Source organism: Meriones unguiculatus, chromosome 6 (assembly GCF_030254825.1).
Source record: "Meriones unguiculatus strain TT.TT164.6M chromosome 6, Bangor_MerUng_6.1, whole genome shotgun sequence".
NCBI lineage: Eukaryota > Metazoa > Chordata > Mammalia > Rodentia > Muridae > Meriones > Meriones unguiculatus.
In genome coordinates, this window is record NC_083354.1 from 97,044,072 (window position 1) to 97,070,590 (window position 26,519).

General features: G+C 36.3%; 1 protein-coding gene across 4 annotated transcripts in view; it reads right to left on the reverse strand.

Moving 5' to 3' along the window:
• Positions 1 to 5,920: 5,920 nt before the first annotated feature.
• The window catches only part of Lrrcc1 (leucine rich repeat and coiled-coil centrosomal protein 1), a 32,867-nt gene continuing 12,268 nt past the window's right edge, over positions 5,921 to 26,519 (reverse strand). For 3 of the 4 annotated variants that reach the window (XM_021660244.1, XM_021660246.2, XM_060385763.1), the window contains 10 exons: positions 21,750 to 21,954; positions 20,646 to 20,785; positions 19,812 to 20,013; positions 18,497 to 18,682; positions 17,453 to 17,627; positions 16,472 to 16,635; positions 15,794 to 16,002; positions 15,564 to 15,701; positions 14,898 to 15,033; positions 11,442 to 12,217 (listed from right to left, as the gene is read on the reverse strand). In XM_021660244.1, coding sequence (XP_021515919.1) covers positions 12,095 to 12,217; positions 14,898 to 15,033; positions 15,564 to 15,701; positions 15,794 to 16,002; positions 16,472 to 16,635; positions 17,453 to 17,627; positions 18,497 to 18,682; positions 19,812 to 20,013; positions 20,646 to 20,785; positions 21,750 to 21,954 — 1,678 coding nt within the window. In that variant the 3' untranslated portion in view covers positions 11,442 to 12,094. Of the gene's footprint in view, positions 6,183 to 11,441; positions 12,218 to 14,897; positions 15,034 to 15,563; positions 15,702 to 15,793; positions 16,003 to 16,471; positions 16,636 to 17,452; positions 17,628 to 18,496; positions 18,683 to 19,811; positions 20,014 to 20,645; positions 20,786 to 21,749; positions 21,955 to 26,519 lie in introns of those variants that run through there. The other variant, XM_021660245.1, reaches the window with a different exon arrangement.

Here is a 26,519-nt window from a genome sequence, read left to right on the forward strand (position 1 = left end):
TCCTTCTCAGCCCAGTATGCAGCAGTGCCTGGATGCCTTGAGGGAGAAAGCAGAGCAGAGACACACTAGGTCAGACCCGTACAGGCTCCCCGTTCCTTGTGGGCTCTGTTCTTGTGATATTCTTGATCCCTTCTGCTCATCCAATTCTTCCCCCTTCTCCTCCCCAGCACACCCTGAGCTCCACTAATATTTCTCTGTATCTGCTCCCATCAGTTGCTGGACGAAGTCATTCTGGTCTCTCTGATAATGATTCAGCTGGGATAATGTCACAGTATATCCTGCAGGCAGGACAAACTGTAGCTCTGAGGTTTTGTCGATGGGTTGGTGTTCCAAACCTTCCACTTGAGTCCTTGCCTGGTTACAGAGGATGGCCAGTTCAGGCGCCATGTCTCCATTACTAGGAATCTTCACTAGTCTCATCATTCCATTGCAATAGCTTTCTACCTCGCTTCTGAAATGCTCTCCAACCCCTGTGTCTTTCCCAGCATTCTCTGTCTCACCACCCCCAACCTGAGCCCACCTGTTTCTATCCCTGTTGGTTATTTACACCAGCTCAAGGGGCAAGGAAAGCATCCCCTGCCAAGGACTACCTTTGTAAACTTTGTACATGTTGTAAATCCTCAAGACAAACAAGTGTCCAGAACCCTGCCTGAAGAACTTCAGAGGCCAGGCCTAGCCCCCAGACTTCCCTAATCGCTCTAATGGCCATTTTCTAAGGGTTGTAATTGCCAGCCTAAAGGGCAATTAACCTAAAGGCTGGCAATTAACCCTGCCCTAAAAGGAAAAAAACAAATCACCAATCCCTCTGAGCTTGCCCCAAATATTAGGCCATATATTCCCTCTGATTTCAGGCCACTCTGAACAGCTTTGCCCCACCCCCACCACCATCCAAGAAACACTATGTAAATCCTTGTTCTTCTGCTGCTTCTCACCCAAGCAGAGGCAGCCACCTTCCTGGGTTTTTCCCTCCCAATAAATCTCTTGTATAGGTTTGTTGGGCTGTGTGACTCTGTGGTATTCCTTGGCTCCGGACTGCAAGGATACCTTTCAGGGCAGAGCTGTTATACTTGCACTGAGGAAATTTTCTGGGCCACTGGAGCAGAATGTCTGTAGCAGAAGCCTTTTTCTTCAGAGCTGCAACATATAGTTGGCCACAGACCAACTATCTCTCTCTCTTACTCTCTCTCTCTATGTGAATATATATGAATAAATAAAAGAGAACCCACTTATAATCACTACTCACTCCCAGTCCACTTGCAAATTCTATTCTATTTCCCTTTCCCAGAAAGAACCTTATGTTTCCCTTAAGATCTCCTTGTTACTTGGGTCTAGGTCTGTGGACTATAGCATTATTAACTTTTGCTTTATAGTTAATAGCCACTTATAAGTGAGTACATACCATGTTTATCTTTCTAGGTCTGGTTACCTCGTTCAGGATTATTATTAGAGTTACAGCTGTTTACCAAAAAATTTCATGATGTCAATTTTTTTTTTTAACAGCAGTGTAAATGTGCCACTTTAAAAAAAATCCATTCTTCAGTTGAGGGATATCTAAGTTGTTTCTAGTTTCTGACTATTACAAATAAAGCTACTATGGAGACCCACAACCAAAGAATAGGCTGAGCTTGGAGAGTTCTGTGAAAGAGTGGGAGGAAGGATAGAGAAAGCCAAAGGGGTCAAGAACACCACAAGAAGACCTGTAGAGTAGACCTAGACACCTTACACGTATGTAGCTGATATGCATTCTGGTTAACATGTGGGTCCCCTAACAATAGGAGTAGAGGCTGTCTCTGACTCTGTTGCCTGACCCTGGATCTCTTCCTTCTAGCTGAGCTGCAATGGAAAAGGATGTGCTTAGTACTGCTTTGACTTGAGGTGCCTTTGAGAAGGAGAGGGGGAGAATGCGGAGGAGGGAGACGTGAGGGTGGGACTGGGAGGACAGGAGGAAGGGGGAGTGGGATCAGGCTGTAAAGTGATTAAATTAATAAATTATAAAGCAGACATATAACAAATAATGCTGTTATGAACCCAGTTGAGCAAGTATCCTTGCAATAGGATGGAACATCCTTTGGATATATGCCCAGGAGTGGTATTAGCTGGGTCTTGAGATAGATCAGTTTCCAATTTTCTGAAAAACTGTCATACTGATTTTCAAAGAGACTATAAGTTTGCACTCCCAACCAGCAATAGAGGAGTGTTACTCCTGCTTCATCCCTGCCCCCATTAGTGTTCTGTTCAGAAAGTTGTCTCCTGTGTCAGTGCTTTAAAGGCTATTCCCTTCTTTCTCTTCTATCAGAGTCAGTGTTTCTGGTTTCATGTTGAGGTCTTGGATCAACTTTGACTTGAGTTTTGTGCAGGGTAACAAATATGAATCTATTTTTATTTTTCTACATACAGATATCCAGTTAGACCAGTACCATTTGTTAAAAATGCTTCCTTTTCTCCCATTGTATATTTCTAGCTTCTTTGTAAAAAATCAGGTAGACATAAATGTTTGGATTTACTTCTGGGTCTTCAATCAGATTTCATTGATCAACCTGTCTGTTTTTACTCCAGTACTATACTGGAGTAAATTTAATTTAATTTCCAGTAATTTTAAAAATTACTATTGCTCTGTAGTACAGCCTGAAATCAGGTTTGGTGATATGTCCAGAAACTCCTCTATCGTATAGTATTGCTTTAGTTATTCAGGCCTTTTTGTTTTTCTATATGAAGTTCAATAGTGTTCTTTCAAGATCAGTAAAAAATGGTGCTGAATCTGTAGATTACTTTTGGTAGGATGGATTTTTTATTATGTTTATCCTATCAATCCATAAACATAGGAAAGCTTTCTGTCTTCTGATATCTTCTTCAATTTCTTCATCAAAGACTTGATTTTTTTTAATTATGCAAGCTTTTCACTTGCTTGGTTAGAGTTATCCCCATGATATTTTGTACTATTTGTGGCTGCTGTGAAGGCTGTAGCTTCTCTGATTTCTTTTTTTCTCAGCCCCTTTGTCATTTGTATATAAGCGTGCACTGATTTTCCTAAAGATCTTCCCTAAAGATGTTTATTAGCTGTAGGAATGCCCTGGTAGAATTTTTGGGACAACTTATTTATGCTATCATATCATCTGCAAATAACAATACTTTGAATTCTTCCTTTCCAATTTGAATCTCCTTGATCTCTTTTAGTTGTCTTATTGCTCTAGCTAGAACTTCTTCAAATACTATCTTGGATAGATATGGACAGAATGAAAACCCTTGTATTGTTCCTGATTTTAGTGGAGTTGTTTTGTGTTTCTATTTAATTTGATGTTGACTATAGACTTGCTGTATACTGCCTTTACTACTTTAGGTATGTATCAGTATCCTCCAAGGCTTTTATCACAAAGGAGTATTGTTTTTTGTCAAAGGCCTTTCAGCATCTAAAGAGATGATGATATTGTTTTTCTTTTAGTTTGCTTATATGGTGGATTACATTGACAGATTTTCATATATTGAACCATCCTATATGCCTGGAATGGATCCTACTTGATCATGGTAAATGATATTCTTGATGTGTTCTTAATTGTTTTTTTTTAATTGATTATTTTTACATCAGTGTTCATGAGGGAACTTGGTCTGTAATTATCTTTCTTTGTTGAGTATGTATTTGTGTGGATTGAGTATCAAAGTGGGTGGCTTCATAAAATGAATTTGGCAATGTTCCTTCTGCTTCTATCTTGTGGAATAATTTAAGTAGTACTGACATTAGCTCTTCTTTGAAAGTTTGGAAGAATTCTGTACTAAAACCATTTGACCCTGGCTTTTTTTTTGGTTGGGAGAATTTTAATGACTGTTTCTATTTCCTTGGGGATAATAGGTATATTTAAGTTGTTTATCTGATGTTGATCTAACTTTAGTAAGGCAAGTGATGTCCATCAAGAAAATTGTCCATTTCTTTTAGATTTTCCAATTTTGTGGAGTACAGATTTTTGAAGTATGACCTAATGATTTTTTGGATTTCTTCAGTATCTGTTATGTCCCCTTTCTGTTTCTGATTTTATTAATTTGGATATTCCCCCTCTGTCTTTTTCATTAGTTTGGATAGGGTTCATCTATATTGTTACTTTTCTCAAAGAACGAACTCTTTGTTTCATTGATTCTTTGTCTTGTTCTGTGTGATTCTAATTTATTGATTTTAGCTCTGAGTTTAATTATTTCCTGTCTTCTACTCCTCTTGGATGTGTTTGCTTCTTTTTGTTCTAGAGCTTCCAGGTGAGCTGTTTATGAGAGCTCTCCAATTTCTTTATGAAGACACTTAGTACTATAAAAGTTCCTCTTAGCATGGCTTTCATATCATCCCATAAATGTGGACAGTTGTGCCTTCATTTTCATTGAATTCTATGAAATCTTTAATTTTTTTCTTGACCCAGTGGTCATTCAGTATAGAGTTATTCAGTTTTCATGAGTTTATAGTATTGCTGTTATTTCTGTCATTGCTGAAATCCAGCTTTAATTTGTAGTAGGCTGGTAGGTTGCAAGGAGTTATTTCAATTTTCTTGTATCTGTTGACATTTTCTTTGTGACCAATTATGTGTTCAGTTTTGGAGAATGTTGCACGCGGTGCTGAAAAGGTGGCATATACATTTGTGTTTGAGTGAAATGTTCTGTACATATATGTTAGGTCCATTTGGTCGATAACATGTTTCATTATTTCTCTGTTTAGTTTATAATGTCTGGGTGACCTGCCCATTGCTGAGTGGAGGGTATTAAGGTCTCCCACTATCAACGTGTGAGGGCCGATGTGTGGTTTAAGCTTTAGTAATGTTTCTTTTACAAATGTAGGTACACCTCATTTGGGGCATAGGTGTTGAGAATTGAAATGCCATCTTGTTGGATGTTTCCTTTGATGAGTATGAACTGTCCTTCCCCATCTTGTTTGATTAATGTTGGTTTTGAGTCTATTTTGTTAGGAATCAGAATAGGTACACCAGCTTGCTTCTTGGGGCCATTTCCTTGGAAATTCTTTCCAACCTTTCACTTTGAGGTAGTGTCTGTCTTTGATGCTAAAATGTGTTTCTTTTATGCAGCAGAAAAATGAATTTTGTTTTCGCATCCATTCTGTTTTCCATGTCTTTTTTATTGGGGAATGGAGTTCATTGATATTGACAGATATCAATGACCAATGATTGTTAATTCCTGTTATTTTATTATAGTTGTTGTTGGTCATTGTGTGTGTTTTCATTCTTGAGATTTTAATTAAGGAGTATTCTGCTATAAATGCTAGGTCAGAAATTGATGTGAAATAAAATTCTTACTATTTCTAAAACAACTTGTGTGTCTTATTTAGCTCATGTTTTTATACTACATCAGAAACTGATCATCCAAAATACTTATGTTCTCACAGTTCAGGAGGCTGCAAGTCTAATATCAAAGCACAGAAATCCCTGAGTTCTGGTTAGGAACTTTCCTGGCTGGTGGGTGGGAGATTTTTGCACTGTCTTTGATTGGCTAGTGAACAACTTTGGATTTCTCACTAATACCACCATGAAAACTTCACCCTCATGTAGACATCTAAAGGTAATGATCTCCCAAAGCATCTCCAAATAGCACAACGGAAAAGGCTAGGGCTTGCAGGGTTAGAGTTTCAAGAGATAAGTTTTGAGGAGATAATCATACAATATTAGTTTTTCCTCAATTATCTGCGTAGTTTTGTAAACACATTTTGATATAATAGTTTAGGTATTTTAAAATCGAAATATGACTATTGCCTCTAAAATTTGGATTGGTAGTTGTTTGTGGTTTTCATAATAGAATTTTCATTTGTTTAATTTTGCTGGGTTTCAAGTATAAATGTATTAAGAAATTAACAAACATTTCAATTAGCCATTCAAATCTTTTGTGTTTGTTGCTAGATTACACTACTCTTTCCCTAATTTCAGAGATAAAACTATTATAAATGTAGACTTTTTCCATTTTCTTTTATTTGTTGTAAAAACCTTTTATAGATGTAAAATTTATACACAATACAATTCAGTCTTTGAATATAGGTTGGAATATATAGATAAAGCTGTGCAATTGTCGTCAGCACAATCAAACACTGAACAATAAATATCGGTGCTTAAGTCCAAGCCCTCAGGAGCACATCCACAACTGAGATAAGAACATGACCTGAAGGGTGGTGTTTTTCAGTCTGAGTCCTCACGTGCATAGTCACCCTGTGAACAATGAACAGCACAGTGAAAAATAATGTTTCTTTCCCCCCAAACATTGCTCAAAATGAGATTGATGGTGAAAAGGTCTTTCTACTATTGCTGGATCTTTTTAAAATTTCTGCTCATAATGCAATTTTTAAAAACCAGAATACAAATACCCTTTAAGATGCTACTGGCCACTACATATACTGTTCACTTAACAAATATCATGTCACTAAAAACATGTTTTTAGTTTCAGTCTGACTTCATTTTCCATGTTCTTTTGGCTGTAAAGGAGACAGTTCTCAAAAAGATCTAATGCTACACACTCTTTTTTTGGAGAAAGGCCCCAGAGCTCTTTACCTCAAGTCAGTGTTTAACCTGTTGCCAAGCTCCAATTCAGATGTTTGTACACTTCCTAATGTAATGGAACTAACCTGTATTTCACTGACTGCAGAGTAACATTTCCAAGACAGAAACTTTTCAACAAATTTGGGCTAGTCCACGGAGAGTTGTTTGGACAGATACTGTGATGTGTTTGTTGTAATATTATTTAATAAGTTTTCATACATATTAGAAAATAACTATGTAATTCAGGACTGGGTTGAAGGATGAGTTACAAGCATTTTGTAATGAAGAGAATAAATTTATTAGTTCATAGCTTATTGGACTTAGAGTATGTGACAGTTGTGGAACATCACATATGCCATTTTCATATGCACAGGACAGACTAAAACATGTACTGCTTTGCCATAATAAAGATTCAAGAAAACAAAAGTTTTTATTTGATGATGATGGCAATACACTGAATTTTTTTTTTCTACCTCCTTCCCGGCACTGGGAAGGCAGTACTGAAGACTGAACCCAAGCCGCCCGTGTGCTAAGTAATTGCCCTAGCACTGGGTTATATCCTCCAACATAACTGAGTTTTAAATGAATAAGCCTATTCAACGGGCACGGATAATTGCAACTTTCAACTGTTAGCTCTCTCTTGAGCTAACAGTCCGTCAAGAGTTTCTATATCAGCGTGTTACCTCTTTATTGTAATTTTCCTAAAACCAAATTTGGTATTTTTCCTTTCAAATGCTTACAACATATATTTACCTTCACACTTTTTTTTTTTAGGTTAAAAGTGTGGTTAAAAGATGTTTCAAGAGTTAATCCTCTTATGATAAATGTCCCTGTTCATAGCACTCTGTGGCACAGCAATATGACAGAAAATGCAAAGGCTTTTTGAAAGCTTATATCCTTTAAATACAAACAGGAAGTGCAGGCTGTATTTAAATACACAGTTGGCACAACAGTGGAATGATTTTTAGTCTTAATACTCTTGCTTTGCCTTGTCAAAGCAGTTTTAAAAAAGCACACATAATATGTAATTTAAAAAATGCCCCCGAATACTGGCACTGAGAATGCTTTCCATTTTGACATTATTTTTTTTAAAGTAACATTCACAGCAATGGTTGTCATCAAGACATGCTCATATGTATGTCACTATTCTCCTCATTTATTATCCTTTCCCACTGCTTGTGCCCTCCCCTTCTACAGCCGTTTCTCCCCTTAGTTCTTTTGCTTTCATATTACATGCATTCCATTACTTTGTTCCTGCCTCCTTAAGATCTCATCTTGATGCATGCATGCACACACAAGCATATATATATATATATATATATATATAAAGTTTTGCATGATTTAAAATATGGTATTTTTCTTTGAATCTGCTCATTTTGCTCAGCAATAATTCTAATCATATCTATTTCCCTACGAATACTTTTTCTTTCTTTTTAGCAACACAACATGTGTTTATGTTTTTTTACATTTTTTTTCCTATCCCTTCATCTGCTGATTTGCACTTAGGCGGGTTCCATTTCTTATAGTGACTAATATAACCACCTGTATGGTATATTCACTTAGAGTCCTTTGGGTATATATCCAGGAGTGTACAGCCATGTTATATGACAGGAACCTCTATGCTGGACTTCCAAAGTGCTTGCAAGAGATTATATCTCCTACCATCAATAAAGGTTCCTCTTTCCAACATCCTTCTCTTCTCCACATTCTCATCAGCATTTACCATTCCCTCCTTCCTTTCTTTTTCTTTTTTCTTTTCTTTTTATTTTTTGAGACAGGGTTTCTCTGTGTAGCCCCAGCTATCCTTGAACATGCTCTGTAGATTAGGCTGGCCTTGAATTCAAGAGATCTGCTTCCTTCTGCTGGGATTAAAGGTGTGGCCCATCACCACTCAGCACCATTTATTTTCTTGAGGATATAACATTCTGAGTAGGGTGGTATTGACTAGAAAACGTTTTAATTTATATTTCCTTGATGTTCACCATCAAGGAATGTTCACTATTTTCACATATTGGCCATTTAGCCTATTTATTGGTTAAATGAGTTATAATTTTTGATGCTAAACGTTTGTAGTTCATGTATCTTTCAGTTTAATCCCCTGCCTAATATGTAGCTGGCAAAGCTTCTGTTTTACCATCCTGTAAGCTGTCTTCTCATTCAATCTGACAGTTTTTTTCCCCCTTGGCTATGTAGAAGCTTCTTAATTTCATGCAATTTCTATTTGAGTTATTTTTTTTATACTGTTAACAGTCTTTCAGAAAATCCTTGCCTATACCTATACCTTTAGACGCGCTGACCATCATTTCCTTTGGAAGTTTCAAAGTTGTAGATCTTACGATAAGTTCATGATCCATTTTTTAATTGATTCTGTGGAGGGTAGTTGCTATTGACTTTTCTGCATTTATGCATCCAATTTCCTCAGCATCACTTGTTAAAGGGGCTGTTTCTTCTCAAATATTTTTCAGACCTTTATCAAATATTAGTTGGTTCTAACTCTGTGGACTTATTTCTGAGTCCTTTGTCTTATTTCTCAGGTCTATACATGTTTATTTTTATGCCAATGTTATGCTGTTTTGTTAGTAGGCTCTGTTCTGTAAGTGGACATCAGATATTGTTCATCTTGCATTGTTTCAAATAAGGACTGCTTTAACTATTCAGAGACCTTTGTGCTTCCATGTAAATTTTAGGATTGCTTCTAGTTCTGTGAAGATGTCATTGGAATTTTGGTGAGACTGCAATGAATTTGTAGACTGCTTTTGGTAGTATAACCATTTCACAATATTAGTTCTTCCAATTCCAAAGTCTTTCAACTGTCTCATGTCAATTCTTTCGTTAGTATCTTAATTGTAAAGGTATTTTACCCCTGGGTCACCTTTTTCTATTGTAGCACTGAGAATTTAAAAACTGCATCATATTTGAGTGTGTGTGTGTGTGTGTGTGTGCGTGCGCACACACGCACATGTATGTATTTACATAGAGGTAAGGGAACAATTTGTGGAAGTAAATTTTCTTCTGCTTTGTGAGTTTCAGGGATCAAACTCAGGTACTCAGGTTTAGCTGACCCATCTCAACCAGCTCAGCACTGAGAATTTTAATCCTCACCTTTACTATGATCTGATCTGATAGTGAAGCCTGAAATCAAACCTGTTCATGAATAGAAATTATGTATACTGAAATATAAATATTAATATTAGGTTTGTTTTAACAAGAAGAATTCAACAACAATATACTAGAGGGGCTGGAGAGATAGCTTGGCAGTTAAGAATAGTGACTGCTCTTCCAGAGTCCCTGGGTTCAATTTCTAGCACCCACATGGCGGCTCACAACTGTCTGTAGGCTCTGATTCCAGGGCATCTAATACCCTTTTCTGGTCTCCAAGGGTACCAGGCACACATCTGGTGCACAGACATACACGCAGGCTAAACACTCATACAGAGAAAACAAAATTAAAATATAAAAAGTATACTGAAAATTACTACCTCAGCTTCAGCAGACTCTTGTGGATAAAATGGAAAACCACATTGTGGTCATTTACTGAAGCTGATGCCACTGAGACCCATTATCTCATTCCTAACAAGTATGTCTAATGGGCAGCAGAAGGAAGTTTCCAGCAGAATGAAATACCACAGATAATTAGGACCACTCCAAAATTCCCATTTTTCCACATCTGCTTCTAGCATGGTATGCCCCATCTACAATAAGTCAGATGAGCTATCTAGACTTCTTGATGAAAGTCAGCCAGCTGAACTGTCAACAGTGTTGGCAACTTTGTTTTTACTCCCCTACATGTACATTCCTCTATTATTTATCACAGATTTTTACCTAAAGACATTTATCATTAGCCACATTAGTGATACATAAAATGGTACTGGAGTTGGGAGCACTGCTCTGTGTTCCTAGACATGACAAAAAAGTGAAGAGTTTTAAGCTGTTACCCTTGAAGACATTCAGTATCTTGCCCCATGCACAAGTGTATCAGAATTCCAATGGATAAATAGGTGATTTATCTTTTCTAGTTATTATTCAAAGTATTCAACTAGCCTTCAGAATCTAACATATCAGGTTGGGAGGAGTTCAGCAGTCTTAGAATTGGATCCTGGCTTTGGGAATTTGGTTAGCTGTATATATAACTTCCAATTAGGATGTAAGTACATATTAGAACTCTAGTTCATTCATGATATGTAAGTTCAAAGATCATTAAGGTTAGTACTTTTAAGTCAAGAATTTAGATTGGAAGATAAGCTGCTATGTAAAGAATTCTTGGAGAATCCCCTAGATTCAGAAAACTAAATGATTCCCAAAACTGGATGTCAGTAAATGTATGAATGATCTGATTCCTTCCACCCCAAAACCAATGGGTTCTTGACAGTGTCTGTTTCCAGTCATATCATAATTGTATTATGAACTTAAACATTCCATTCCTCTTTTTCACAGACAGAGGAGCCCAAGACTCTGTCGACAAGTAGAAATGGTGTACTCAGGATTGCACATGTGGTAATAATTAAGCAAGGTTCATAGAATGCCTCTGTAGAGACCAGCAGGACTGAAACATTCTCCATATTATAGTGTTTAGTGTTCACAAATCTGTGCCAACCCAATTCTGAGCTTATCACCAGACAGAATACTTATGGATGCACGAAACTGGAAGTGTGAGGCACTGGCTAACATAAGAATTAGACTTACTGTTAGCTACCATCTGATTACAGTGTATGTCTCAGCTACAACAAAAAATGTAAGACTTTCTCTTTACGAACATTTACAGATTATTTGGGTTCCATTTACTTTTTAAAATTTAGTTTACTAATGATATTAGTTTTCAAATGTGTTATATTTTCTTCCCCTCAGAAATAACACAGGAGTAAGGACAAATATTTACCAACGTAAGAGGTGACAACAGTAAACTAGCAATACAAGAGCAGACAGGAAATGAAATGAGTGTTTCCAGTCGCATAGTCATAAGTCTCGTCACACAAAGACTGAAGTGTGAATGTGGGTGGGACTGCTGTGCCCTTCTGGATAAGACAATATTTATAAAGGTATAAACATCAACTTTAATGAAACAAATGCACTAGAAATCACGTGCAAATAGCTTAACCTACTTTCTGAATGACAACATACTTTTTTTTATCATATACACTTTAAATACTTTTTGGCTATATCTTAGAGACACTTTAAAAGAACAGAGCTGCACCAACTAAAGGACAACCTTCAAGGAAAATTAGTTCTGCACTAGCACAAGGTCAGCAACGATCACGTTCCCCTTATCTTTCCTATAGTCAAATTCTAACATTCCCTTACAAGTCTGCAAGTAAATGTATAATTACCAGTAAGATACAGCACAGAGACAAAAAAAAAGTGCTTTAAGTCTAGTTATGATAGGTCCTTCTAATAAACATGATTATAATAGTTTATTATTAAAAACTACATATACAATAAATATTTTATCAAGTCTCTTAAAATATATTCATAGTGAAATGTGTAGAAAGAGACATTTCAAAGTCATAGCAGTTACTACTGTTACAGTATTTAATCATTTTTACAATAGGTCTGCTGGTCCATTTCAATTAAGTTTGTTCCCACCAACATCAGACTCCTTTCTGAATTTCACTTATAGCATTAGCAAGTTGGTTAATTTTTTCTTCCATTGATTTTTTGTTCCTGTGTGTTTCTTCCAGAAGTTCTCGCATTTCTTCTTCAATTTGTTGAACCTAAACCAATGTACACATTTTACATTTTAATCTTCTAAAGAAAAAATTTAAGTGCATTTTGAAAAGTCAATGATGTATTTTATGTACTCTGTAACTTGTGATTTATTAAAGTTATTGAGATGTAACTTTTTTTCAAATGATAAAATGGAAAACTACATAAGGTACTTTTGTGTGTATGACCTATTCAGTCCTCAGAAAATATTCCTGAAAAGCATAGAGTATTGTATTTTAACTGCATTTTGAGTTTAGGAAATGCGAAATTTCTACAGAGAGAACAGAAACCCAGTTTCCTGAGTCCATCATCCCATTGGCCTGAGCTGCCTGTCAAGGTTGAGTTTAACTTAAAAGCAACCACTCCTGAAGATTTCCAACTCACACAGCTTTCCTCCCAAAGCAATCTCTTCACTGCAGTTCCTCCAGCACTTCTGAAAGTTATGTTGGTTCTATCTTTCATCCTTGAGAGAAAACTTTTTACCATTCATTATTAGCCCATATTCCCTTAAGATCTGTATACCGTACACTACAGACCTCTGCTTGGCATTTTCTTTTATTTAGCTCAACATGTCTGGACAACTACTATGACTTCATTCTGCCACTTCATTCCCCATCCCTTTAATACAGAACTACTTTCTTTTCCCTTAGAATATGATCTTTTCTAATTTATTTATTTTTAGTTTTTTACATTTATTTTACTATTTTCTATATCTGAGTGTTTTACCTACATATATGCATGTTTACTGCAAGGACGCCTGGTGCCCGTGGAGGTCAGAAGGCATGGATCCCCTGGGACTAGTTACAGATGGTGTGAATCACCAAGGGGTGCTGGAGATAGAACCTGAGTCCTCTATAAGAGTGCCTAGTACTCTTAACTGCTGAGCCAACTCTCCAGCCCCAAATTTTCTTAATTTATATTGTTACCTCTCTGTGATGCCTCAGGATCTATATACTTCCTATGCCTGATTATTATTTTAAGCTCTGGTTCTATTTTTCTAACTTTTAAAAGAAATTTAAAGTGATTTTATTGTTTTAGTATAGAAGACAAATGAATGCCTTAGAGCAGAAGCTGTGGATGACTCATATTTCCAGTTTGATAGAAGGACCCACTTAAATCTTATAATAAGGAGCCAATTGGTGAATCCGGCTCTATCAGAATCAGGTAGAATTTAGTATCCATGTCCTTTCTGTTCATCTCAGAGGCTTGGGACCAGCAACTGTTTTCTTAGTTAAATAGTAGAGTTCTTCAGGACAATCAGGAGCAAGGCCTTTGGACTTAAGAATTCTCAAAAACTGATTACATCACGAAACAGACTTGTGTGGCACCAGGGAGTTCCTCAGGATCATCTTGAAAAGAAAGACTTGTAACTTCTAACACAAAACAAACTTTAATGTGTGATAAACCTCAGATAGTAAGACTCCTAAGTTTCCTACCGGTCAAGACCAACATAAGAAAGCATTTCTTCAACTCTTTTACCAAATCATGTTGGTAGTAGGCCCAACAATATACTCAGTACTTTCAGCCAAAAGCCTAATTCATGTTTTATTTGGTATTGCCCACATTACCTTTGTATCATGTTAAAAAAAAATCCACATTGACTTTAAGTGAAATAACTTAATCATTATTCTCTTTACTATTGATTATGTAAAACTGTTCTTAGGACTTTGCAGAGTCCTAAGGGGAATTCTACCTTAATCACATTTGAATTGAGAATGACTCTACCTCTGTCTCTAGTACTTATGTGCATGTGTTATTATCTGTCTGTATGTGTATGTGCACATTGGTGAGATGTATACAGAGGCCAGAATATAGTACTGGATCCATCAGAAATGGTGTTATAGGCATTTATGGAGTGCAGCAACCTGGCATGTTCTAAACATGTTCTAAACCTGTCTCGGTCTAAACTATGCGTCACATGACTGCTTAGTGCTGTTAATGGCTGAGCCATCTTTTCAGCTCCTCCTCCTACCTTTTATGGAAATAGGCCTTTCTGTTTAACCCAGTCTGGCATGAATATTTGATCTTCCTGTTGCATCTGAGTACTGAGATTACAAATTAAGCATGTAACATGTGCTTTCTGTTCTTGAATGCTTTTTGATTGCTCATTTCTGGCTCTTACATACCTTAGTTCCATTTGCTTGTTTGCTTTCATTACCACTTGAAAGTTAATGAAAAGTTCTCAAGTATCTTTGCATCTAGTCGATTTCAACAAAGTGGTCCTATCAGAACACCTGTATGATTGTTAAAATACCTTGATCTGACTCATTATCCTGAGGTAATAAGCCCATGATGGTTGACTTGGCTGCACCAGAAACTCATTCATATCAAGAAGAGAAAGCTGACTGGCTAAAACCCTAATGAATAGAGAAGTGATCATGGAGAACTTTCTCAGGGCAGTGGTAGATTGAATTTACATTTTCTCCTTGCCTGTGACAAAAGAGATGTTCACAAGAGACTGCCAGATTACTTCCAGGTGCAAGCAGGGACTAAGTCACTAACTCAGTTCACTGGAGTTATTACCTATAAATGACCCAAGTGGTGCCTGGATTCATGATAACTTTGGCTACATGTTTTTTAACAGTTGTGTCATTAAAATATGCAGCCTTTCCTCTCAGTCTCTAAATATCTAATTCATTTAAACAACGATTTAATATTGGTTATTAAAGTAATCTTAACTTATAGTACCTTAAAATTTGCATTATCAATATATTCCTGCTTCTCGTTTGCTAGTTGCATTATTTCAGCTTGATGAGCTTCGACAATTGCATCAACTTGTTTTTTAAAGGCATAATCCATGCTCTGAAGTTTTTCTACAGCATCCCTTAAAAAAAAAAAGCAGAAAACACCTCCTATGCATATTGGTAAACAGAGAGATTAAGTGGGCTTTTTCTTGAGTGCAGTGAGAAGCTATCTGCAGGCTCTGTTATTAATACCACTCTGCATCCTGAAAGAAAAACTAGTCATTAAACTGTGTTACCTATTTTTCATGGAAATACATTTTTATAAATTATTTTAAAATAGATTTATATATTACAAGGTAAATCCTTACTTCCTATTGAGTATTTTTTAGAAAGAAACTCTATATGGCAGTTAGGCACACCTTTTCTTTGATCCTTTTAAAATCATATAATTATTGTTTGAAGCACTATTCTATAAGGAGAAAAATATATCTCTATAAATAATTATTAAGGGGGAACTATTATTTTCTTTATAAATGAATGAAAATAACTTTCTTGGAAAATTACAGCCTCCAAATCTTTAGCATCTTTTTCTTCTTTACATTTATCTCACCCATTCCAGTGTACTGTGTATGTTTAAAGGGACCCACAGCCTTTATGACTTAATGCTTACTTTTGTAGCTCAAGACTTCTGTCTCTCTCTGCTTTAAGTTTCTTTTCCTTGTTTTCAAAATTTTCTTTTACTTCTTTTACTTGTGTTTCAAGAAAACAGAGTAGTTCTCCTTTATCATGCCATTTCTGATTTAGTGTGCTAAAAAGACAAGAAATGACTTTAACACACTCAGGGAGGAACAGGAAACTGTGAATCTAAAACTTTTCTCAGTGGCTAGTATTGTATAATACCTGTAAGCTTTTCTTATTTCGTCCAGTTCTAATTCCTTTGCTTTCAGCTGTTGTTTTAGTTTTTCCTTTCTCTCACCATGTCTTTCCAATTTTTCAATTATATCATCTAGTTGTGAGGATTTTTCATTAAGTTGCTCTTCCGTACATTTTTCTATGACAGTGATCTGTTCTTGTAGTGATTTGATTTGCTCATCTTTTTCTTGTAAAGACTAAAAAAACCAATAATTCGTTTCAGATATTGCATATGGTGTAAGGTTGTAAGGTAAGGTCTTAAAGGATATTGGACATTAAGTATTACATTTTGTTGTGATTCCTAATCTTTTACTATGTTATCCAAGGCAATAGTAAGCCTGGCTTGGTGCCACGTGCCTTTAGTCCTAACACCCAAGGCAGATCTCTTTGAGTTTGAGACTAGCTTGGCTCCTGGCCAGCCAGGAAACTATAGACCCCGTCTTAAAAAACAATAACCAACCAACAAACAATCAAGCAAATAAAAGTAAAATTCAGGTTAATAAGCATCAGGTAGTACTTTTAAGAGGAAGGGTGGGAAACTATGAAAGGAAACATGCTATTTTTTTTTTCTACTTTTAAAATCTACAACAGTTGAGAATCACAAAGATAAATTATTGTTAAAAATCTGTCACCAGCTCTTTTCTCAAAGGAGAATGTTAAGCTTACCTCTTTTAACTTTCTGATGGTTTCAGTTTGGTCCTCGATGATTTTGCACTTTATTCTCAATGCATCACTGTCACTTTCACGGTTTTTTCTCAGAGATTCATTCTCTCTGTATAAACTTTCAATTTGGGCTTCTAATTTCCCACGACTCTGGGCTAATGATGAGCCTAAGAAACAGTTACTGTTTAGAAACTTAATACACCTTGGACTTTTGTACTTTATGATAAGGCGAAAAGCCAAATAAAACTGATTTAAAACCCAAAGCATGTAATAATGCTAATCAACAGGAGAATGTCTTTTATACATTTTATACATTTAAAAACTCTGTACAAGTAAAATGAAGCAAACACAGTCACATTAGAAACTACTATAGAATAAGCAGTGCTTTATTTTTTACCTATCTAACTATTCATAATTTTTGAGCTATCTGTAAATGTCAAGACAAAGTATTTATTATCTTTTGCTATATAGCAGCCAGAAAGAAAACTACACTAAGAATTTAGTGGTTTTCAGTCATGCATAATTTTACTTCTATCCATACAAGATACAGTAAATGTTACAGATATGAATACTCATTTAAGATAATTTTACTATTAATATAAAGAGCAGCACCACCATAGTATCCCATGAAAATGTACAACTGTAATGTTTTTATGTATCATTGAAAAATAAGTTCAAACAAAATTAAAAGTATCAAAGGTACAATCCCCTTGGCTAGTCTTGTGTGACCTTCTTTCTAAGCCTCCAAAGCAGCACAGCCATAGGCATGAGTCTCTATGCCTGGCCACTTAAACATCTTAACTGCTAAAATTGTTGACCTCTGAGAGGCTTGTGTCCTGTTTCGTTGGTAAATGCCTACTTAATGCAAGAGACCTGCTTTTATCTTGGCACTAGGAGGCAGTAAAGCACCTTCTTTCTCTAATACCCAAATATATTTGCTTTCTAACAATGGCTATTTTCCATTGGAAAACTTGAGACTTTTACCCTGATATGCCAGTTCATTTCCCCATACTTTTCTTTCTGTCCTTAAACCATAAATCAGTGACTCTTTAGCTGCTAGCTCAGAAATAAGCTGGATTTTTTCATGCTTGAGAACTTCTATTTGAATGCTCTTCTGCTTGTCATCTTCAATCAAAATTTCAAGGGTGTTGATTTGATTCTGTATACTCCGAAAACACAAAACACCAATTATTTCATTTAATTATAAACATTTTAAAATTATGTACATTACAAATTATTATAGCTTCTTTTTGTATTTTATGAAAAATACTCTTTCATAAGTTAATAAGTTAACATTCCTAATTTTACACCAAAGGTTTTAAGACATGTTAAAAACAAAATGCCAAGACTTAAAAGGCTACTTTTTAAGACTGAGTTTTTCTATATAATTGTAAGAGAAAAACTGAAGCTTACTGTACTTGTCAAAATTTCTCATGAACTATTTAAAGCAACAGCCTATAACTTATATTTTAGAAGTTGAGTTCTAATGTGAAATAGCACAAATATTAACAGATGATTTAAAAGCTATGGTGGTTAAGTATATCTGAACCTATCATTACCATTATCAAATTAATGCCAGTAATACAAGTAGTGCTTCTCAAACCTTAGCACTTTTTGAGACTCACTTTCCCAATTTTTGTCTTATCACTGGTAACATCTTTACAGAATAAATTTACTAAGTAATTTATTTACATATTTTTATTTATTTATTTATTTTTGAGATAGGGTTTCACTACACAGATATTGTAGTCTAAAACTTGAAATATGGACCATAATGGACTTTAATTCAGAGATCAATTTGCCTGTCTTTGCCTCCTAAGAGCCGAGGCTGAAGGTGTGTGCCACCACCTGGCTTACTTGGATATTTTGATAAAATCAAATCATTAATTTTGTAAGATATACTTTCATCATGAACACTAAGTATGATTAATATAATGTCCAAGTTAATCCTGAGTACTCTCTAAAAGTCACTGCTCACACTTGAGATAATGTGAAATCTCCAAAGGAAATGACACTGCAGAGTCTTGCCTGTAAATTTGCTGCTGCTTCCTGTTTCAATTTGCAGACTTCTGAGAGTTTTGTCTTTTGTTCTTTCACCATACAGGTCAGATCTTTAATTAAACTGGAAGATTCATTTTCTTTTCGTTGAGCCCAAACAAGAGCATTTTTGCTTCTGGCTAACTCAGTTGCAACATCTTCAAAACCATCTTGAACCTGTATTTCAAAACCATATAAGCAGCAGCTTTCCAGATCGAAAGTATTTGCTTTTAGAAATAGTTTATATTTTTCATTTTAAAACTTTTGAGTTTTAGCAAAACAAAACTCAGAGGTGGCTTGTTTCAATCTACTAATACCCAGAAGATAAAACACAGACCAAGGGAGTTTGCTACTCATTTGTCTAGTTACCCAGGGAATACTCTAGTGACTGTAAGAACCAGGATTCATTTGCATGACACATATTCACTGAGCAACTGCTGTAGGTCAGCCACTGTTCAGCACTACAATGTGTCAATGGAAAAAACAGATTATTCTGCCTTCTACTGGTAGAGAATAACAATATGCCAATAAGAACAAACTGAATCAAGAAACCATACAGAAAGCATATGTTTTTACTGAAAAAGGCTTAGAGGAGTGTAAAGTATTGTAAGGGAATGGTCAATTTTAAATCATATTATTATCCAGAGGTTAACAGGAAAAAAAAAAGGATGTAAGTATGCAGGGAAGCTGTCCTAGAGGACCAGTACATGTGATATTAACTTTGGAGTGCCAAGGGGAAGATGAGAGCATGAAATCAGATAGAACATAGAGTTCTCCTTATTCTGAATAAAATAGAGGGGCAAAGGGAGTATTTGAAGAGTGGCATAACATCTAACTTACTAATTCTAATACAAAGGTGGTAAGAAAGAATATATGTTAAAAAATAATACATTTAAAAATAATATTGCAAGAAATTCTTGAGGTTATAGAATTTCAGAAACCGAGGAGTTAATATCAGAATTAACTTTTGGCATAAGCTCTTAGAAGGCTAAGAATATCATAATGGAGATGAAAACACTGTTGCTAACTGGGCAGTGGGGCTACCTTTGGCCTGGAAACAAGTGGGGGATTATCAGCTTTGCTGGCCTGATGTACAAGTTCAGGTCTCCCATGCATATCCTTATTCTCACTTTATCTCACAGTCACTACCATAATTACTTTTTCCAATAGCAACAAAAAGTGGCTATTATTATGAGGAAATGAAAACTCTAAGAATTCATTCTTTAAAATATCATATAGTCATCTAAATATGAGTGCGATTTTAAAATGTGGTCCTCTTATCATTAGAGGGCTAGATTGTTCTTACATCTTTAAATCTTTTGGCTTCAACAGTTAAAGCAATACGGAATTCATTTTCTAAATCCAAATACTGGTGGTTTAATAAATCAATTTTTTCTTGATATTCTTTTAGTTCCTGTTCATGCTTTCTTGCTTCTTTGGTCATTTCTTTAGCTAATGCATCCTGGAACTCAGCATCATTGAATAACTCTCTAGTTTCAATATCTTTCCTGAAATGAAAACCAAAGCAATATGGCTCACATAAATAAAAACTCAACAGTCTTTAACTAGCTTTTAACATTTTACATTACCCAAGGTTAATAGAAAACCAGTTCCTTCTTTTGAAACACAGAAATATTACAAAATGTATAGTCTAATGCTTTAGAAGAGAAAACACTGATTAATTTTACAAAGAATTATTTGGAAGCCAATTAGCATAGCTTATTCTCTATATGATCAACAATTTTCAGTCAAGTTTGAAGAAATGCAAAAATCAGTTGCATTTTCATAAGACTTCCTTCCACATCTACACCAAAGTCACACACTTGTTTTTTAGGAGCTAGCTATTTCTATATGACTGAATCTAATGCAGACACAAACATGATTATTTTCCATGAGTTAAATCTCGTTTTAGTCATTCAGTACATTGATTGATTGATGGATTACGTGTACCTGTTTCATGCACAGAAGTCATAGGACAACAAAGGGGGAGTCAGTTTTCCTTCTATCACATGTGTCCCAGGAACTGAACCTGTCAGGGCTGGAGGCTAAGGCGTTGTGCCCACCCTTAATGAGTTAATTCTGTCAGACTTGATCATCACTGGGTGTGGAGGGGAGCTAGTGTAATACAGGTTTTGTTTACCTGTGTTCCTGTTCTTTCAATGCCAGAAGTTCATGAAGTTGTTGCACTTGCTCCTTTTCTTGGTGAAGAGAATTTCGAAGTAAGTTTATTTCTCTGTCAGCAGCTGCGGCTTTGAGCTCCACCTCTTCGATAAGCCTCATCTGAGTAAAGTACACACAATTACCACAGTCACATAATAGTTCGACTGCTTTTAGCTCTCATGCTTAGTCAGCTAGTAGTCTCATCAAAATACACATGGTTACAGCACTTCAACAATCATCTCCCTGCTTCTTCTTTATATTTAGTCAGTTTGTTTAAAGGCCACTAATTTAAAAGAAATAGGGCAGGCAAACTGCAGATCTTTCAGCTGCCCGAAGGAGGCGAGAGAGAGAGAGAGAGAGAGAGAGAGAGAGAGAGAGAGAGAGAGAAGAGGGAGACAAAAAGTCATGCCTTTTTGAGTTAGGCATAGGGGTCAGTTAGGCAGGCAGACAAATGGCAAGTGAGAGGTAGCTTTGAGAAGTGCCGAGGTTCAAAGTGGTAGAAAGAGTATGCCCAGACTCAGGCCAGTATCTGAAAGAAAGAAGAACAGAAAAGATAAGAAAGAAAAAGGGAAAATCCTCACTCAGAAAGAGTGGCAGAACTAAGAGCTTCATGGCCACCCTGATAACTGCCCCTGCTTCTATTTTAATGCCAACTCCTGATTAAATGGCATGATCTAACAACTATGCTGTTTTCAAACTTTACTGAATTAAGAATGCTATTTTCAACATAGAGCAATTAAATGTACGGGCATCAATTACTGCTGATTTGCATCAAATTTTTGATAAGAATTCCATGCCAAAAGCTTGAAAGTGAAAGTCCTTCATGTATCCAGATTTGAAAGCTATCTCTTTCAAAATTATAATCCTATGTTCAGTAGTTCCACCAACTCTTACAACTGCTTTATATAAGTGCTGGTAGAAGAAAGAAATAATCCACAGGCTGTATGATTATGATATTAAGAATAACCGTGATTTAATTTCTGCATATAGCCTGGCATCTTTTGAGCTTTCTTTGCTATGTAATTAGTTTCAGGGAGGAAGCCCTGAATCCGTCAACCCACACTACTGATCTGTTCAGGGATACCTGTGCCTGCTGCTGCTGTGCCTTCTGCTTCTCCATTTTTTCCAATGCCCTTTCCAGGGTTCTCAAGTGTCTGACGTGATCTTCCTGATGATCTCGTGCTTTTATTAATTCAACAGTTAGTTTTTTAATTTCATTTTGAAGTCTGTGAACTACAATTTCAAGTTGAGCCTTGGAATGTCTCTCCTTAAAAATAATATCCTTTAGTCTGAAGCATAAATTATATATAATGGTAAGAAATGTTACATGTGCAAAAATAATGAAAATTGTAGTCAATGTTAAGGCTTAAAATAGTCATCAATATCTGAAGTATTGTCAAACTCTAATACTTAAAGGGGGGGCACTACAAAGTAATATATCATTTGATCTGACCCTGAAACCAACATTTTGCTGTAAGGGAAAACTATTCATCATAAAGAAACTATCTAGATAAACTTTTATTATTCCACAGCAGCACTTTATCCCTAGTATTTCAGCTTTGGGCTAGACATAAACTTTTTAAAAGCATGCCGTGTGAATAAACTATAGTCACTACCCTCAAAGAGCTCTGCATTGAGTGGAAGGAACCACCTTGGAATTTCTAAAGCTATGTGATGTGCTATATAAATAGCCAGCCAACTTTGGCCTCCCTGTGTCTTCCACAGACAAAAATACTGATCCCAGCTTTGTATGTATTAGAATATTTTGATTACAACTGAAACATAACTAATTTAAAGAAATAAAGAAAATCTAATTGCCTATACAGGCAAACTTAGATAAATACTGGGTGGCACTCCTCTGAGGCACTGCTGAAATCAAGGCCATCAGAGTCCGTAGGAGCAGGCTTCAGTTCTTCCTAGTGTGTCTTTATATTTGTCGTGTGACAAGCAGTTAAGCGCAGGATACAAACACATCTAGGTTCATTAGTCTTTTAAATTTTTCTCTTATGAGTTGTGTTTTATATGTGTGTGTACACATGTGTATGCATGAACATAGGTTCATTGTACATTGTAAGTTCTACAATTAAATTCAGGTTGTAAGGCTTGTATGGCATGTGCTTTTACCCCTGAGCCACCTGCCAGGGCTGGGTTTACATTCCAACAGTCACAATAAGAAAGATCTCTTTTGCTTAATTCAACTTAGAAGAGCCATAAAAGATTCTGGTTAGTTCATTTAAATTTATATACCTGTCATTGTGATCATGCATTATGTTACTGTATTATCAGCTTGGCTTATCAGCTCACAACTCAACTAAACATAAGAGGCAGCTAAATGACTGACATAACTAGTTTTTGGAAGAGTCTCATGAATTACTGAGCTAAAGTAGCCACTGCAATGTTTATCAACTATAATTTCTAGGATGTATACATACATATATATATGGGTATATGTATGTATTCATCAACTGCTCTATGATGGTAATTTTTTTCAATTCTTACTATCTCTCCTTTTGTCTTTAATGAGAACAACTTTCAAAACAGTCTTCCCTTACTAATTAAATTCCAGTTTGATATGAGAAAATGTTATATGAAGGCAAAGAGCTGTAAATGAGTAGGACTTAAATAATTATCTAAGTAGTAAAGCCTAAACCCAGGGCATAGTTTTAGGGTACACAGGAGGCAGGTATTTTAACAAATAGAATCAAGAAGGTAACAATACCAACTGGCTTTGTGATATAGGAAAGAGGTAGAAGAACAATTATTTCTAGTTTTGGTAGCTGACAGAATTATTAATGGTATACCACTTACTAAGGCAAAGAATACAGAAGAAGCAGCAAGATGCTTCTTGCTCAGGAGGGGCTAACTTGAAGACACTTATGAGAAACAGAGGAAAGGCACTTCTGGTAACAATAAAAGACAGTAAATGAGATTCACTTTTTGACATACCATTATTCATAGGACGACACCCAGTTGTCAGACTTGGTATTAAGGGCAGTGTACACAAGGCACACATAAGAACATCAAGAGCTAGGAGACATTAATCTCAAGATACCAAATAAATGTGGATATGGATAGAAGCCATGTCAGAACAACCCAGAATGACCTTTCAAGAGAGCAATGAGTATGGAAGTGTGTTCCAGACCTCCCAAATGCAATGGATTTTGGTGAACAGTTGAGACATTTCTTCTAATGCACCACAGTTAATATCTAATCTGAAATAAAGCAAAAACTATTCAAATATAACCAAAAGCAAGAGATCAAGACTGCCAAATTGGGCATGGTGGTACAGGTACACACCTGTAATTCCAGGCGCCTGGGAGGCGGAGACAGGCAGAGCTCTTCTGAGTTTCAGGCCAGACAGAGCTACATAGTGAGATGCTGCCTCAGAAATCCAACCGGCCATCTTACCAAAAAGCAATCTACAGATTCAATGCATTACCCATCAAATTACCAACATAATTCTTTACAGACCTTGAAAGAAAATTCTCAATTTCATATGGAATAACAAGAAACTCAGAATTGCTGAAACAATCCTCTACAGTAAAAGATCCTCTGGAGGTATCTCCATCCCTGATCTCAAGCTGTACTATAGAGCAACAATACTAAAAACCGCATGGTACTGGCACAGAAACAGACTGGTGGATCAAAGGAATCGAACAGAAGACCCTGAAATAAATCCACACACTTATGGACACCTGATTTTTGACAAAGATGCCAAAACCATACACTGGAAAAAAGAAGAAAACAGGAAACAAGTCAGGAGCCTGCCACAGAGGGCCTCTGCAAGGTTCTACCCTGCAGGGTATCAGAGCAGATGCTGAGACTTATGGCCAAACTTTGGGCAGAGTGCAGGGAATCTTATGAAACAAGTGGGAGATAGTAAGACCTGGAGAGGACAGGACTCCACAAGGAGAGCAACAGATCCAAAAAGTCTGGGCACAGTGGTCTTTTCTGAGACTGATACTCCAGCCAAGGACCACTCATGGAGATGGCCTGGAACCCCTGCAGAGAGGTAGCCCATGGCAGTTCAGTGTCCAAGTGGGTTCCACAGTCCCATACACAGGGACTGTCTCTGACAGGAACTGATTGGACTGCTCTTTGATCGCCTCCCCCTGAGGGTGGAGCAGCCTTACCAGGCCACAGAGGAAGACAATGCAGCCACTCCTGATGAGACCTGATAGACTAGGATAAGAGGGAAGGGGAGGAGGCCCTCCCTTATCAGTGGACTGGGGGAGGGGCATAGATGTGGCTGAGGGAAGGCAGGTGGGATTAGGAGGGGAGGAGGGAGGTACAGGGGGGATACAAAGTGAATAAACTGTAATTAATAAAAAAAAATTCAACTCAACACACCACAACAAAACAAAACAAAAATGCCAACACTAAAAGAAATTTCAATTATAATGTAAAATTAAATAAAATCTAATAAAAACAACTCCTAAAACAAACTTTGCTTCATTCCAAAGAGAAGAGGAATCCTGTCTCTCTGTGACGCATCCTGGTGTCTGTATAAGCCAGTTATGTAACAGGTCTCTTTTTCTGAAAGTCTGAAAGTCTCCTCTAGTTCTCACGTTGTTCTCTTTCCAGACCAGGATTTTCTTCTATCTATTTAGAGACAGTGATTCCTCAGACACAGATAAAGCAGGATGGTGTGACAGAAGCACTCACATAAGAACAGAAAACACCAAAATATGCAGTTACACTGATTCTCACAGAATACATATTTAAGTAGCATGGCTTCTCTCAAATTACAAAGGAACAGCATATAAAAGAAGCAGAAAGGAAAAAAAAAAAAGAAGCAGAAAGGAAATCTCTCTTTTTTTTTTAAAATAAAGTATCAGTATCATACAACCAAGTGTATAAGATGATCAGGTTGAAAAATGTTTACCTCAATTTAATAATCAGATGTGATCTTTTAAGAGGAATTAGCCACTCTACAGATGCAATATTAAACTAGTAAGCAACTTCCAAATCCTACTTATGGTCAATAACAAGTCTGGAGACGTAGTGTTCCTTTAGAAATGAGAAAAGACAAAATCCAAAAGGAACTCTGGGGAGAAACAGTATTTGAAGCAAGAGATAACTTTAGAATTGACTATAAAAACCAAAGAGGAAGAGATTACTATAATGTATTTTTATACAGTGGAATAAAATAGATTTATATTAAAGAAAGTACTGCAGTGACAAAATTCTCAGACAAGTAGGAGACTGAATAGACAAGGGAAAATAAGAAAAGAATTAAGAAACTTGGGCTATGTGGTACCAAAGCTAACAGAGGAAATGAGTGTATGATAAGAGACTAGGATTCATAAACCTTAAAAGAAAAGTGCCAGTGCCAGGCATTTACAAATATGACACTCAACAAAGCTTGCTAGGCCCACACCACACTGTTTTTTCTTATTTTCTACTAACTATATTCACCCACCTGATACTTCCCAGCTCAAGTGTTCAACTACATGTATTCAAAATTCCCCCTTTATGTAACAAGAAAGCACCAAATCTTAAAATCAAATGAAAGCCACATATATTAATTGCCCTAACTATCGCTATTTTAAACCAAGGTGTTCCCATTTCAAGCCCGATAACCTTTATGCTCTGAAAGACATCTTCAGGATCAGATATTTCTTTCTTTTTTAAAAATTTACTTTCTCATGTATATTATATCCTGACCACAGTTTACCCTCCTTCCTCTCTTCTCAGTGGCCCCTGCCCCAAAATCTACTCTTCAGAAAAGGGCAGGACTCTCAGGGATACCAACAAAACATGGCATATTAAGTTGCAGTAAGACTAGGCACAAACCATCATACTAAGGCTAGACAAGGCAATCCAGTGGGAGGAAAAGGTGAGATAGTCCCCA